This window comes from Pocillopora damicornis, chromosome 11 (genome assembly GCF_964200805.1).
Source record: "Pocillopora damicornis chromosome 11, jaPocDami1.2, whole genome shotgun sequence".
Lineage (NCBI taxonomy): Eukaryota > Metazoa > Cnidaria > Anthozoa > Scleractinia > Pocilloporidae > Pocillopora > Pocillopora damicornis.
This window is the reverse complement of record NC_142680.1, coordinates 10,785,389-10,797,861: the sequence shown is the minus strand read 5'-3', so window position 1 is coordinate 10,797,861 and position 12,473 is coordinate 10,785,389. Positions and strand designations below refer to the sequence as shown.

The following is a 12,473-nucleotide window of genomic DNA, read 5'->3' as shown; positions in this document are numbered from 1 at the left end:
TTCCCATGTAGGTCCGGTGTCCTAGCGGATTTGGACCCCCAACAAAACCGAGTGAAAATATCATCCTTAACACTCTAGTAGAAATAGATAATGCTTAACGTTCCGGTGCGTACTAAAGTATGTTTTTAATTGAAAATATGCGTATCCCCAATGCATACGAACTGAAAGCTGGAAATGACCCTTTTGACCAAGGGAAAATGCGCAAGCATTTAGTTTAATGTTTCGAGAAAGGTCGTTTTTGAAACTTTTCCGCGATAGTGGAACACCGCTAAATTTAATAAGAGACAAAATTGTGACACTAATTTATTTTGTTATTGTTCAATGTCCGAGGGTTGGGACGACATGGTACAGTGCGAGTTGTGCGAGGAATGGTTGCACATAAGCTGCGAGGGACTTAAGACTGCCCCGGAGGGCGAGTGGCATCGTCTGCAGACCGCCAGACTCTAGACGTCTTCGCAATTGTTAAGGATCGGATCCCTCAACAATTAATAATCGTGAAAATTAGAAAATAAGACTGAGTTAGATGTAATAGTCTCCACTTTTGTTAAGACGTATACATTAATGTTGATTTGCATTTGAAAATAAGCTGAGAGTTCCAATAGTTCAGAATAGAAACATTTCTACTATCATAGGCTTTATGAACGACTTGTAATGGGTGTAATTACTTCGCTCTTGTTCAGAAACTGTTTAATGTTATTTAATAAGAAAATCAGAGTAATTTTTGTGACTGGACACAACAGTCTCCACCATTGTTATGACGTTTCGTATCAATGTTAATTCGCATCAAAAGAAGCAAAGATTTATTGTAACAATTTCACTAGTTCGAATGTAGTAGTTTGTTCGCATCTAATTTTTGTGTTTGCTGTACGACTCGCCATAATAAATGCGGAAGAATTGGAACGAAATGGCTGTTTTTCTTTACCTTTATCGAGGAATGTTGTGTTGTAATTGAAAAGAACATCCACAAAAAGCTTGCAAATAGGATTAGTTACCAAATATGATACAAACGATTCTTAAAAGGAAAGTTTGGTCGGGGGTCCAAATCTGCGAGGGGGGGGGGGGGGGGGTCCAAATCCGCTGCAACACCGGCTCTCTTTGCGTCAATAGGTAATCTCAGTTCCATGCCAAACATGAGCACCTAGGGGAGTACCCTGTACTTATGCGTTGATACTCGCAATGCAAAGTGAACCTAAGGAAAGTGCTGGCCCCATTCTTTCTGCTCCTCTGCAATCTTGGCAATAACATCGGCAACCATACCACGGATAAGTAGTTCAGGGCTCAATCAAGTTGCGTAACCAACGGAAATTCCGAGACTAAAATTTCGACTTTCGTCACGAAGCACTCGACGAGGATAACCAAAGCGGCATATAAAGCCGTCCATGACAGATTGTCCTCGGTCAAGGGATTGGCTCAATTCTGGTGCCACTTGTGTGACACGTTGTACAGTTCATCATTCGTACAAACTATACTGACCAGTAAAAGCGTCCCTAATCTTACGCACTGACAAGTGTCTGCACTCGTCATCTAGCTCCTTTAGCAGATCTCCCTTCAAATACTGTGAGACCCTCAACTGTAGGCTCACATGCACTGTCTTTTCATCAAACCATCGCCACTACAAAACTCTGTCCTGTGACTTCCTCATAGCCTCAGCGGCATATGCAATTCGGCGTTGCTCGTCCTTTTGCAATTAAGACAACGCAGCAGCGACACAAGTTGTACTAGGGTCTGTTAATGGTATGAATGGAAGGTCACATCTTGGGAATGCTAGTACTGGACTTTCGATGAGGACTTTTTTCAGAGTATCGTAAAAAGTTTTGACAATCAGTGGACCACGGAAATTACGTCCCTTCTTCTAAAGCTGGAAGAGAGGGGTTTCAAGTGTAGCAAAATCTGGTATGAACTTTCTGTAGTAACATAACGTTCTCAGAAAAACATTCAGCTGGGAAACACGGCTCGGTGGTGTCCAGGAATTCACTACTGAAACCTTGTCGAGGTCTATGGACACTCCTTGTGCCGACTAGTATGGCCAACAAAGGGTATCTTTGGTGGCAGGATACAGCTTTTCACCCTCTCTGAAAGCGTCCTGGATATTTTCTGTTGAATTCATTGAGTTACAATCTCGGAATTTGGTAAGTGATTAGGAACAATAACTTTATATCGGTACTATCATTAAAGCACATTTCGGAAAGTTTTGTTAATACATTATTAGTTTACAATTCGTGAACCATCTCTGTAATCTGCTTGGATACTTTCCTTTGAATTAATTGAGTTACACCCTCGGAATTTAATCAGTAATTAAGAATAATAAATCCGTATATGTAGCACAAATGAAGCATATTTTAAACTTTCCATACAATTTTAGGAAACTACACTTAATTAAATGCTGATTCTCGATAAAATGGCCTGGCATAACTCATTCATTATTTGATTACTTTGTAGCCCCAAAAACCCGGCTTATGACTCTGGAGGTACCGAATTGATGCATTTGATACGCAAGGCACCCTTTATGGGGGAAGGTTAGAATAAAATTGCTTCGCTACCGTAGACTGTTACCGGTTTACAGATGTAATCGCACAAAAAATTTCTATTTTTTTCTATTTAAAAGGATAGAAATGTGGGTAATATGCTTCTGCTTTATTTGATTGTAATGGGTTTCTCTTAATGTAACCATTCTATTACTGGAATTTTCCATCTAACCCGCGCGCAAATAATCAAATTTTGTCATAATTTAAGTGTGAGAAGATAAGAAGTGTTGCAGATTTCTTTTTCCAGATTGAGTTCAGGTGAGGAGACCAGTAAACTAACTGATGTCATATGCTTCTCCTGAATCTTTAATTTTATTGCCCAGGTTTTTTTACAAAGCCTCATTTACATCTATGTGTGCCAGCTAATGATTAAAATCGCAGTGAATAGGTATGCCATATTTCAGCAGTTTTTTTTTAATATTCCATCTTTAGTTTCTGGCATTTTCTATTTTAAAATGTGTAAATGGCATTGCTTTTTCATCTTTGAAAATAGGCACTACACATTTCCTTAACCAAAATCTGAATCATTAAGTTAACTTAATTTAAATTAGTTTGAAACTTCATTCTACACAAGAACACTTTCCTGGAGTATAACGTTATATTTATTTTCCATCTTTCTCGTACATATGATTACTACATGTGTCTTAAAATGGGGATTTCATTATATTGTAATGATTAGAATACACTTATGCTTTCAAATGTAAAAAAGCGTGATGATACTTGCGATACCGCTGCAGTGCTCTACCAACTGAGCTAACAAGCGAACTGGGAGCCGGTCACTGTGTTGGTTTCAAATAAATCCGTGAAGTAGTGAATAAACGGCTGTGGGTGTACGAAAGTCATATATTTGAACTGCGCCGGCACTGCACCGGTATCGCAAAGGTCATGGGTTCAAATCTCGTACAGGCTTGAATTTTTTTCAGGCCTTCTTTTCCCTACTGCTTAAGTAGTGTTCCTTACTGCGAAGATCGCTTTCGTATCCACGTCTTTATCCACAGTTCAAATATATGACTTTCATATACTCACAGCCGCTTAAAAAGATTGTTTGGTATGGCCGTTGTTCGTTGTTAATCTTTGTAGCCAAAAAGCTATTGAAGGCACTGAACTTCAATCTTTATGTACACAAGGCACCCTCAAGGTGGAAGACTAAGGTATTCTTGGACAACAATTTTGAAACTCCTTTTTTCTTCCTTTTCTCCGCTCACGTTGCGTGTATTCGATGTTCCGACACGTATGTCGTTTTAGTCCGCTCTTTAGTCTTGCGTTCAATTGAAACAGAGTTCACATTACTTTTGGTTGTTATTTGATAACAATAAAACTGTCCATCCTTTTCCTTAAACAAAGTTGCGTTTCCATCCCAATAAATCCACCATTACTATTTAAATGTGCATAGAAGTTTTAATCTATAACAAATTGTAGGTGACAAATTTTCTTTTTAAAATTAAATTCTTTACGAATGCCGCCAAAAAAGGTTGGAATCAAATTAATTTATTCCTACCGGCCCTCCAGCGCGGTGCTTTTAGAACGAGGAAATTTTTGTTCTTTGAGCACTTCGTGAAGTGTTTTTTTTGTAGAACGAGGAAACTCTTGTTGATTGTGCCCTTCGCGCGGAGCTTTTAGAACGAGGAATGCACTTCGCGCGGTGCTTTTAGAACGACGAATAGACTTGCTGTTACATTCCTGGTAGAGTGAGGAACTTTTAAGCAACTCCTTTGATAACAAGAAAATAACTGACTTTCAGAGTTTGGCCCATTGCTGCGGGACTGTTAATAGTCTATTTCCCATAGTGACAATTCTCTTAGCTTCAACCTTCTCTTTAATAATAAATAAATATACAAAGGTATTCCCTTTTCCCTAAAGTGGACACAATTATTACAACTATTTTGTCCAAGAAAAGGGTTTATTATTTCGCTTTCTCTTTTCGCCTTTTTTTCTTGGTCTTTTATTTTTACCCTCTAAATACCTGAATTGCTGCAAGGAATCGTCAGGATGAAGGTCACAGTAATACTGTCTAATAACTTAATCATGTCTCTACACATGGGGAAAATGTAACATACTAAAAGTTCACAATGATAATAATAAAAAACTGAAGAAACTTTCATTTTTGTCAAGTGGGGGGGATGTTTGAGAGGGGACCTACACTTAATACTTAGTGTTAAACCAAGTATTCCCAGAGGACAGTGACAAAAACCACAAGGTTTTACATTACACCCATATAGAGCTGTAACCAGAAGTCAACACCCTTCTGCTAAGAGATAACTATAATTATTTGCTTCATTCATGTACATGTATTTACTTCTATTCACAACTTGTCTGAATGTGGAGACTGAAGTTCAGTGCACAGCTGTGCCATCAACACTGACATTATGAATGGAAACAAAATGGTCAAATCCACTTTTGATAAGAAATCTCAGATGACATGCTGATGTAACAGGAATCTACAAAGGAAAAAACATACAAATAATATCAAAATGTAACAGCCCTACATTCACAGTTAGGACTGAATATTTGTACTTTTATACACTGATCAATTTTAAGTTTCAACAAGTCTTCCCCCCCCCCCCCCGAGGAACCCACAGCATTCAACTGAAAGTGCATGTCTTTCCATCAGAACACACACATGGTTCAGAAAGCCAGATACATATATTTTAGACCTGAAACACCATTGAAGCAGGATTCAATTTGCTGAATTCTAAATACTTACCTTAATCTCATCTCTCTGCATCTGACCCTCTAAATGTTCATACTCTGTCACAGATAACAATTACACATTATTAATAAATTGCATGTATGTTTCGTTGAATTTGTCAGTTTTAAATTCTACAGTCAACCACACCCTGCAATAAGTCATGCCTTGGCCATGTCAATGTGCATTGTACTGTGCTGTCAGTGATCAAAAATAGAGGATTATTTGACGGAATGTCCTTGCTTAAACTTGTTTTAATTATTTTGTTATCATGTTCATCATTTTTTCCTAATTAAATTTTCAAAGTAAAATCAGGCTATCAATTGTATCATAAATGGTAGCCTTACTTTACATTGTGAGACAAATGCTTTTAAAAAAAAACCATTTACCTCTAATTAACCAGGATGAACAACAACATTTTCTATAACATATCTATGGCTTCTTTTTACCTTTGTCCACAAGAGGTTCAAAGTCTACTGGTTCTGTTTTTGTGCTTTTCTCAATGCAGAGGCTTTTAACTGCAAATAAAAATTCATATATGCTACAAAACCTTGAAGCTCCTGGTCTCTAATGAGCTGGTAACCCACATGTACCTGACTCCTCACGAAGACTTTTCTCAATTTTTTACATCACAATAAAAAAAAAAATCACGTCTAATTTTTCACAATGTAGCACAAAAACAATGATGTAGCCCCTGTGATAAAACACACATAGCATGCAAGAGTTATTTTTTTGGCAGGGTGGGTTGAGATGGGACACTTTGCATACCTAATGTTTTCATTTTTGTGACAGGAAAAGAGCATAACTTTCAAAAGAACAAAAAAATATTTCATTACTTCACCATAAGAGAAAGAAAAAAATAATCTAATTTACCTGAACTCACACAGGTAGTTTTTGGTCTGTTGTTTCTATGGTATAATACTTCTAAGCAAAAATAGAATGCAGCAGTACCATGCTTATACTGTTGTCTCCTTAACACCCATTGTTTGATTTCGTCACACAATACGAGCTATTCTTCATTGAAGAGAGAGCGCGTTGCATGGCTAGAGACCAAATAATGGTTGCGAAAGGGACTATGCTTTCTACTGTTCCACTACCAGAAAGAATATCAAAATTATTTGTCTAAAGTTAGTTGCCGTAAAAATATCATTCTATGTAATTTTACTGCAAAAAGCAAACTGAAACTCTGTTGGACAATGCTGTTACTATAAATAACGAAATGCAGGTTATTTACATGGAAATGACACAAGATTGAGCAAAGTCTAATGTGGCAAAATGGAATTTGATGGGTGGTACAATTCAAGCACGTGAAACATTGCCTACTGTTCATGTAGAGCAATGATTGGGCATGTTCTGATTAGATTTTGGATGTTGTTTTCATGGTGCGTGTTTGGCATGTGCATTGTAAGTAAAGGAGCGGAAAAGACACCTTTTAACTTTAAAAAATGATGCAAAAAGTTAAATGGAAACCTTTCGTATCACAAGAAGTCTTGACCTTTTGATGAGGATCTTACGAAGGCCACAAACCTTTGCCCTTATCAAATGAGCCCAAAATATTTGATTAATGTCATTATTTGTGCACAGCCCCCTAATTCCATGACATCATTTGCAAGAAAAGCTATGATTGGTACAAGATATCAAAATGTTGTGATATGATTGGTGTAAGATATATACCCCAATGCAGCAATCTGATTGATGTGAGATACATTACATACCTAATGCAGGGATCTGATTGGTGCAAGAAACATACCATTCCACTCACTAACATAGAGTTATTTATTCATTTATGAAAAAAAAAAAACTCAAAAACCATTAAATTGATAATGCCCATGTTACATTACACTAAACACAATTTCAAGATCTTCCACCATCATCCTCACCATTTGAAGATAGGAATTTTATATTTCCAATGCTCATTAATGCACTAAAGGTGATGATGAATTCTTGAGGAAACATTCCAGTTGTTGGCCAGAAAGTATCAAGGCTTCTATGGAGCAAAATAAAAAGACAATTAGTTCTGTTTTGGCTGATCAGGATGCAGCCATAGGAGTTACAGATGGTAAAATTTGAGACTCGCAGATTACAAAGACCCTTGTTTGAAAATGCAAGAGCATGACTATATATAATTTAAGCTGCTTCACATGACCTCTCACTTTGGCTGTAAGACTTCTAGATGGGAACTTGAGTTGATTCTAAACAAGCTTTTTAGCCATAAACAATTGACGGCTCATGATCTTAAAGGTATCATTCATCAACCTTGCCTTAGAGTTTTCCATTTACTTGTTACTGAAATGTACTATAATAAAGTAAAACCCAGCTAACTTGAAACCCAAACTAACTCAAAGAAGATCCAATTTTCCCTGGATTTGACCCCAACTTTTTCTGTCATTGGTAAAATTTCCACACAGCCCCATACTGTTGTAAAACAAATCTGTTTTCTCAATGGCAGTGTATAGTTTTAGTCATTGTTTTCTCTATTCAAGAACTGAATGCATAATGTAGTATGGGGCTGTGTGGAAATTTTTACCCTGTCATTAAATATCACCTAACTTAAAGCATTTTCTGTTTCCCTTTGGGGTTTGAGTTTGCAGAGTGCTAACATAGTTTTCAACTTTTGTGTGACATTACCAAGTACAGATAAAAGCAAGCATCTGCAAATATTGCGTTACTCTTCATACCTTTCTTTTCTTAAATCTTGCTTTTTCAGAATAAACAGATCATGCACATTCAAGAGGGCCACGGGTTACCATGACAACTACTACAGTAAAAATGTTCACGATAGTACATGCAGAATGATTAGGTCATGGTCTACCAGTTTAGCAATTCTAAAAAGCATAGCATTACTGGGTTTCAGATAAATTGGAAGTGGTCTTGAAATATCTTAATTGTCCTTATCAAAACCTCAATTAACTTTGCTTGTTCGAAATTTGAAATGTTTGGCAACATCTTCACCGAACGTAAAATACTTACCCATCAATGATATTTTCTGGTGGATGATTTTCATCAAATGATGTAGCAAGGGCAATAGTTGCTCCAGCACTACTTAAAGCCACGTCAAACATGTTTTTAGTGCTATTTTCTGAGGAGGAAAACCCTCTATCTCGCAAGTGAGGGGTTCAAAACATTTCAAAATCGATTGCCCCGGAGAATACTGGGCCGAGCTCCATGCTGAATATGCGCAGCTTGGTTTTAATTGCTGACAAGTAGCATACTCATGTTCAAGATGGCGGACGTTTCGTGCAGAAATTGTTGCTGGCATTGATAAGAAATGTTTCCACTAAATACGAAACAATTTTCTGCTGCATTCCTGGATGTAAAGCGTAATAGTCAAGGTTATAACGAGGAGGTCAGTTCAGTCGACAGGGATGCAACCAAGAAACTACTGCGGCCCTTCCATATTTCCCAAATCGGGCCTTCTTCTATTCCACAATGTCATCATCTTGGGACCATGACGTGGAATTTCATGTGGAATTGTGCGAGAAGAGAATGTTATCCACCCGCTCATCATTTGGAATCAAGAGAAGACTCACGAATAGAATCGCGAAGAGCACCTGAACAATCATGTTCTTCAGTTCTTCCGGAATTTGAATTACATCGCGTAACTTCAAAACATAAAGCACGAGAAGCAAACGAGCGACAGAGTGCGGAAAATATTGAACTTTCAAGACTAGTTAAAACACAATCTTTAAACAAGACCTCTTCTACAAGAAGTACTGATTCTTCTCGAAACAATGTTTGTTGTGTGAAAGCAGAACCACAAAACAGAGGTATCCTCCAGCAATTTAGCTGTGAAGAAGCAAATGTTTCCAATGAGACTTTTGTTAATAACAAATTAAGTAAATCGATAAGAGCATCCCACTGGGATAGTGACATGAAATCTTCAGAGTCTGAACATTGTATTGTCTCAGATTATTTTGACAGAGAATCAAAGTTAAGTCCAACTTGCAATGTACTAAGTGAGTTGGAAACCAAGGTGGATGTTAATGGTATATATGGCAGAGAAAGTTTGCAAAGCGATTTAGTCTGTAATGGCGATTGGTGTCTAAACAGTGACAATATTTCAAACCTCAAGGATTCGACTGCACCTCTCATACCTCATGCATATAGCATTGAGGAGGGTGATTTTGTTGGCAAAAAGAAATTTTTAGAGAGATTGCTTGAGACAGAGCTGCAAATAAAGCCTTTGACTCTGGTTAAGGATGGCATTTACAGCCAAAGGCCAGTTTCAAATACTTTTACCCTAAATCTGAACTTGGAGACAGTGATGTCTGTGCTCTGCACTGATGAGAAACATTCAAAAAATGCTGAACACAGTGATATTGATCTATGTGGGAAGATTTCCATTCTGTATGGCATCCAGGATACAATAGTGTCAGTGGTTGCTAGTGAGGTGGTAGGAATGTATGATTATATCTCAGGAGCTGTGTATGGATTGAAGGGATGCTGTCATGATGAATCTGAATATCAGTTAAAGGTAATTTATTCTAGTAACTAGAAGGTTGGTGGCTTTGATGAACTAACATAAATGAATTGGTTGTACTAGACTCAGGTTAAATATAGAACAGGTTTCTAGTTAAAATGATGGTCAGTGTCTCTTGTCAGTGTTCAGTCAGTGTTGTGTGGGGACTCCTGCCTGTTTTGTTGAATGATTCTGCCTTCTACAAAAATGTGTCTATGTTTGAAAATTGACTCATAAAAATTTGGCAGATTTGTCATGTAGTCTAAGCATTAGTAACTTTGTGTTTTGTCCAGTTCTAGGATGATTTGTCCTGCAATCTATTAGTAACCTTTTGTTCATAGTGAGTTCTCAATCAGGCTTTCCAACCAGTCCAGATATAAAATTGTCTGGAACTTGTCGTCAAGGTTGTGGGGAAGTGCATGTATTTCGTCTTTGTGTGTGGCTGTGGACGTTTAGCAGTAGCATAGCTAAAGCCAGACATCTTTTGTCAGCTTGTCTTGCAATGGTTCCCAGTGGGCCTATGAAATTGGATGATATATCTCAGTAACTGTAGCTAAGTTGTTAACATATATTTATCAAAATTTCCATAATATTAAAGCTAGAAATGCTGTAATTTCATAAAGTACTTTAATTCAGTGCTGAGAATTTGTTTATATATGTAGGACAAGAAGTACCCCCTTTCATCAAGTGCAGTGAATTTGGACCTTAAGGAATTCATAGTTCATTTTCAACAAGAACTGACAATGTCATCTCACAACGTTGACAATGACAATGTGTTAAAGGAGCACTCTCCTGTTGCCTGGTTACTGATCTCGCCAGCTCTTGGAGCGACCCTTGACTGGCAAGTACAAGAGAAAGTCCTTGAATTTATAGAAACTTTGTCATCAGAGGAATTTGCTGACAAGCAAGCATCTGATAGTTACAACGAAGGATGCTTTTCAAGCCAGTGGTACAATCTGTTGGTAGTTGTCGACCAATATCGTTGTTGTGAGAAGAATATTCCACTGATTGAGGTATTTGAGTTTTGCAGGAATGGTGAAATTAATGTTGTAAACTTTGACTTAACTTAAACGAGTAGTTCATGTGAAACAAGCCTGACTGAAGAATAGAACAATTGAAGTATTGCTGGTAATGCTGTGTTTTAATACATGTATGTCATCATGTAAACTACTGGTTATATTAATCTGCAAGTTTTTGTTTTACAGTACGTTGTATGAGCTCTCTCATGTAGCAAAAGTTTAACATTTGTTTGTAGCTACTCTTATATTTTTGCAAGATTTTCAACTGCTATAAAGAGATTAAACTTCCTTCAGGAAGTGTTCAAAGATGAACTTTAACCTTTAACCCCTAAGAGTGATTTACTTCTAATTTCTCCTTACAGTATCAACCTTGATTCAAATGTAAAGGTTATCAGAATGTAGGAAATAATCACCAATTTAAGTAGTTCCTGATTGTCAAACCAATTCTCCTTGTCAGTAACAAGGAAAATGTAAGGGCAACAGTGTGGAGACTATCAATACTAGTTAGAATGTACAGGGAAGGAACTCGAGATGAGAATAAAGCTCTTTTTAATTTTTCTCAACTTGGCCAATCAATTACTCAGCTGAAACATTTTGAAGTGAAGGAGGAAAAAAAAAGGCGAGGTTACAGTTGTATTTATTAGTTCCATAACAAGAAGTGCCATTTGCCAAATTTAAAGCAAGATCAACATTGTTAGGCACAGCTTAAGTAGACACCCCAATAGATTTCCATTCATCAAATAGTTCCGGTTGCAGCATTATGCAATTTTTTTGTTCGTATTAAAATATGCTGCTCTTATTGAGTATTGTTGTTTATCTCATAATGTACTCACTTCGAATATGGATCGCGACGTTTGAACTGCATGCCAATAAATTTTATTATAAACTGCGGTGTTACACAGGGATTTTCATCCCTGAGAAAAGCCGTAACAACACACGTGAAAAAAAAATACGGTTTTTCTTCAGGTGTGTGTGATATCGCTAATCAGCTGCTTACACGTCACTCGCCTTTCGCGCCACTCGGTCATGTTGATGAATGAACGGCAAAGCCCTCACTGTTGTTTGTCGGAATTTTTCTCGGATTATGGCCGCTAAAAAACCGAAAAATCCGTATCGCTTACAGACAGTAACGTTCAAACTTGCTTAGAAGGGGAAGAAAATCAAAACACGAAAAGAAAAAACGAAAGTTAAGTATTCAGTGGCTTTGGTAATGGGTGATCCTCCATGGGGAAAACGGACACTAACGCTTTTCCGTTTAAACTGCGAAACCGTTTACTATCCGTTTAAATCCGTTTAAACGGTTCATGAAAGCGTTTAAGCGGTTTGGTCATCCGTTTAAAAAATTTGCATCCGTTTAACGCTGTAGCAAAAACGTTTAAACAGTTTCCTTATCCGTTTTAAAAAAATTATTTCCGTTTAACGTTCCAAGGAAAACTTTTAACTGTTTATCATTCTGTTACTGGCAGTTCGAAGTATCAATCTTACGTTCGCTCGATACTCGCCGGCTCTTGAAATGCAGATTTATTTTTGTTTTATCTTTTCCGTCACATCCTTGGACAAACTAGTTAAGTTAAAATATCCGTTTGTACAAACGTAGAGCATCGACAGCCAATTAAGCCATTCATTTGACCATGATCTTGCTATCGATCTTGTTTGAACAGTGCGCCTGATCTTGATTACAGATTTGGTGAAATCGAGATAACCCTGTCTTGGTTCTCGTGTAATGGTTTTGCTAGATCGACTACTCTCTATCTGTTTATATCACCTTGATTCATCTTTCTTGG

General features: G+C 37.3%; 2 protein-coding genes across 3 annotated transcripts; one reads left to right on the top strand and one right to left on the bottom strand.

The window, feature by feature from the left end:
* Positions 1-3,104: 3,104 nt before the first annotated feature.
* On the bottom strand, positions 3,105-8,394 carry LOC149037466 (intraflagellar transport protein 25 homolog). 2 transcript variants are annotated; one of them, XM_089187747.1, is made up of 5 exons: positions 8,182-8,394; positions 7,092-7,198; positions 5,661-5,729; positions 5,230-5,273; positions 3,105-4,963 (listed from the first exon to the last, which is right to left on the bottom strand). In XM_089187747.1, the coding sequence occupies exons 1-5, from the start codon at positions 8,271-8,273 to the stop codon at positions 4,859-4,861; spliced, it is 417 nt and encodes a 138-aa protein (XP_089043873.1). In that variant the 5' UTR covers positions 8,274-8,394; the 3' UTR covers positions 3,105-4,858. The 2 variants fall into 2 exon arrangements, with proteins under 2 accessions (XP_089043873.1, XP_089043874.1); XM_089187748.1 differs by lacking the exon at positions 5,661-5,729 and having other exon boundaries at positions 4,327-4,963; positions 8,182-8,319.
* On the top strand, positions 8,310-11,491 carry LOC149037465 (uncharacterized). Its single transcript, XM_089187746.1, has 2 exons — positions 8,310-9,685; positions 10,333-11,491. Exons 1-2 carry the CDS (start codon positions 8,480-8,482, stop codon positions 10,738-10,740), a joined length of 1,614 nt encoding a protein of 537 aa, XP_089043872.1. The 5' UTR covers positions 8,310-8,479; the 3' UTR covers positions 10,741-11,491.
* Positions 11,492-12,473: the final 982 nt, after the last annotated feature.

Excerpts from the sequence above, each read along its gene's own strand:
- LOC149037466 (XM_089187747.1), bottom strand. The coding sequence starts at position 8,273 with ATGTTTGACGTGGCTTTAAGTAGTGCTGGAGCAACTATTGCCCTTGCT. Across the intron at positions 7,199-8,181 it reads CCAGAAAATATCATTGATGG|AAGCCTTGATACTTTCTGGC; the intron begins GTAAGTATTTTA and ends TTTGCTCCATAG. Across the intron at positions 5,274-5,660 it reads TGAACCTCTTGTGGACAAAG|AGTATGAACATTTAGAGGGT; the intron begins GTAAAAAGAAGC and ends TATCTGTGACAG.
- LOC149037465 (XM_089187746.1), top strand. The coding sequence starts at position 8,480 with ATGTTTCCACTAAATACGAAACAATTTTCTGCTGCATTCCTGGATGTA. Across the intron at positions 9,686-10,332 it reads AATCTGAATATCAGTTAAAG|GACAAGAAGTACCCCCTTTC; the intron begins GTAATTTATTCT and ends TTATATATGTAG.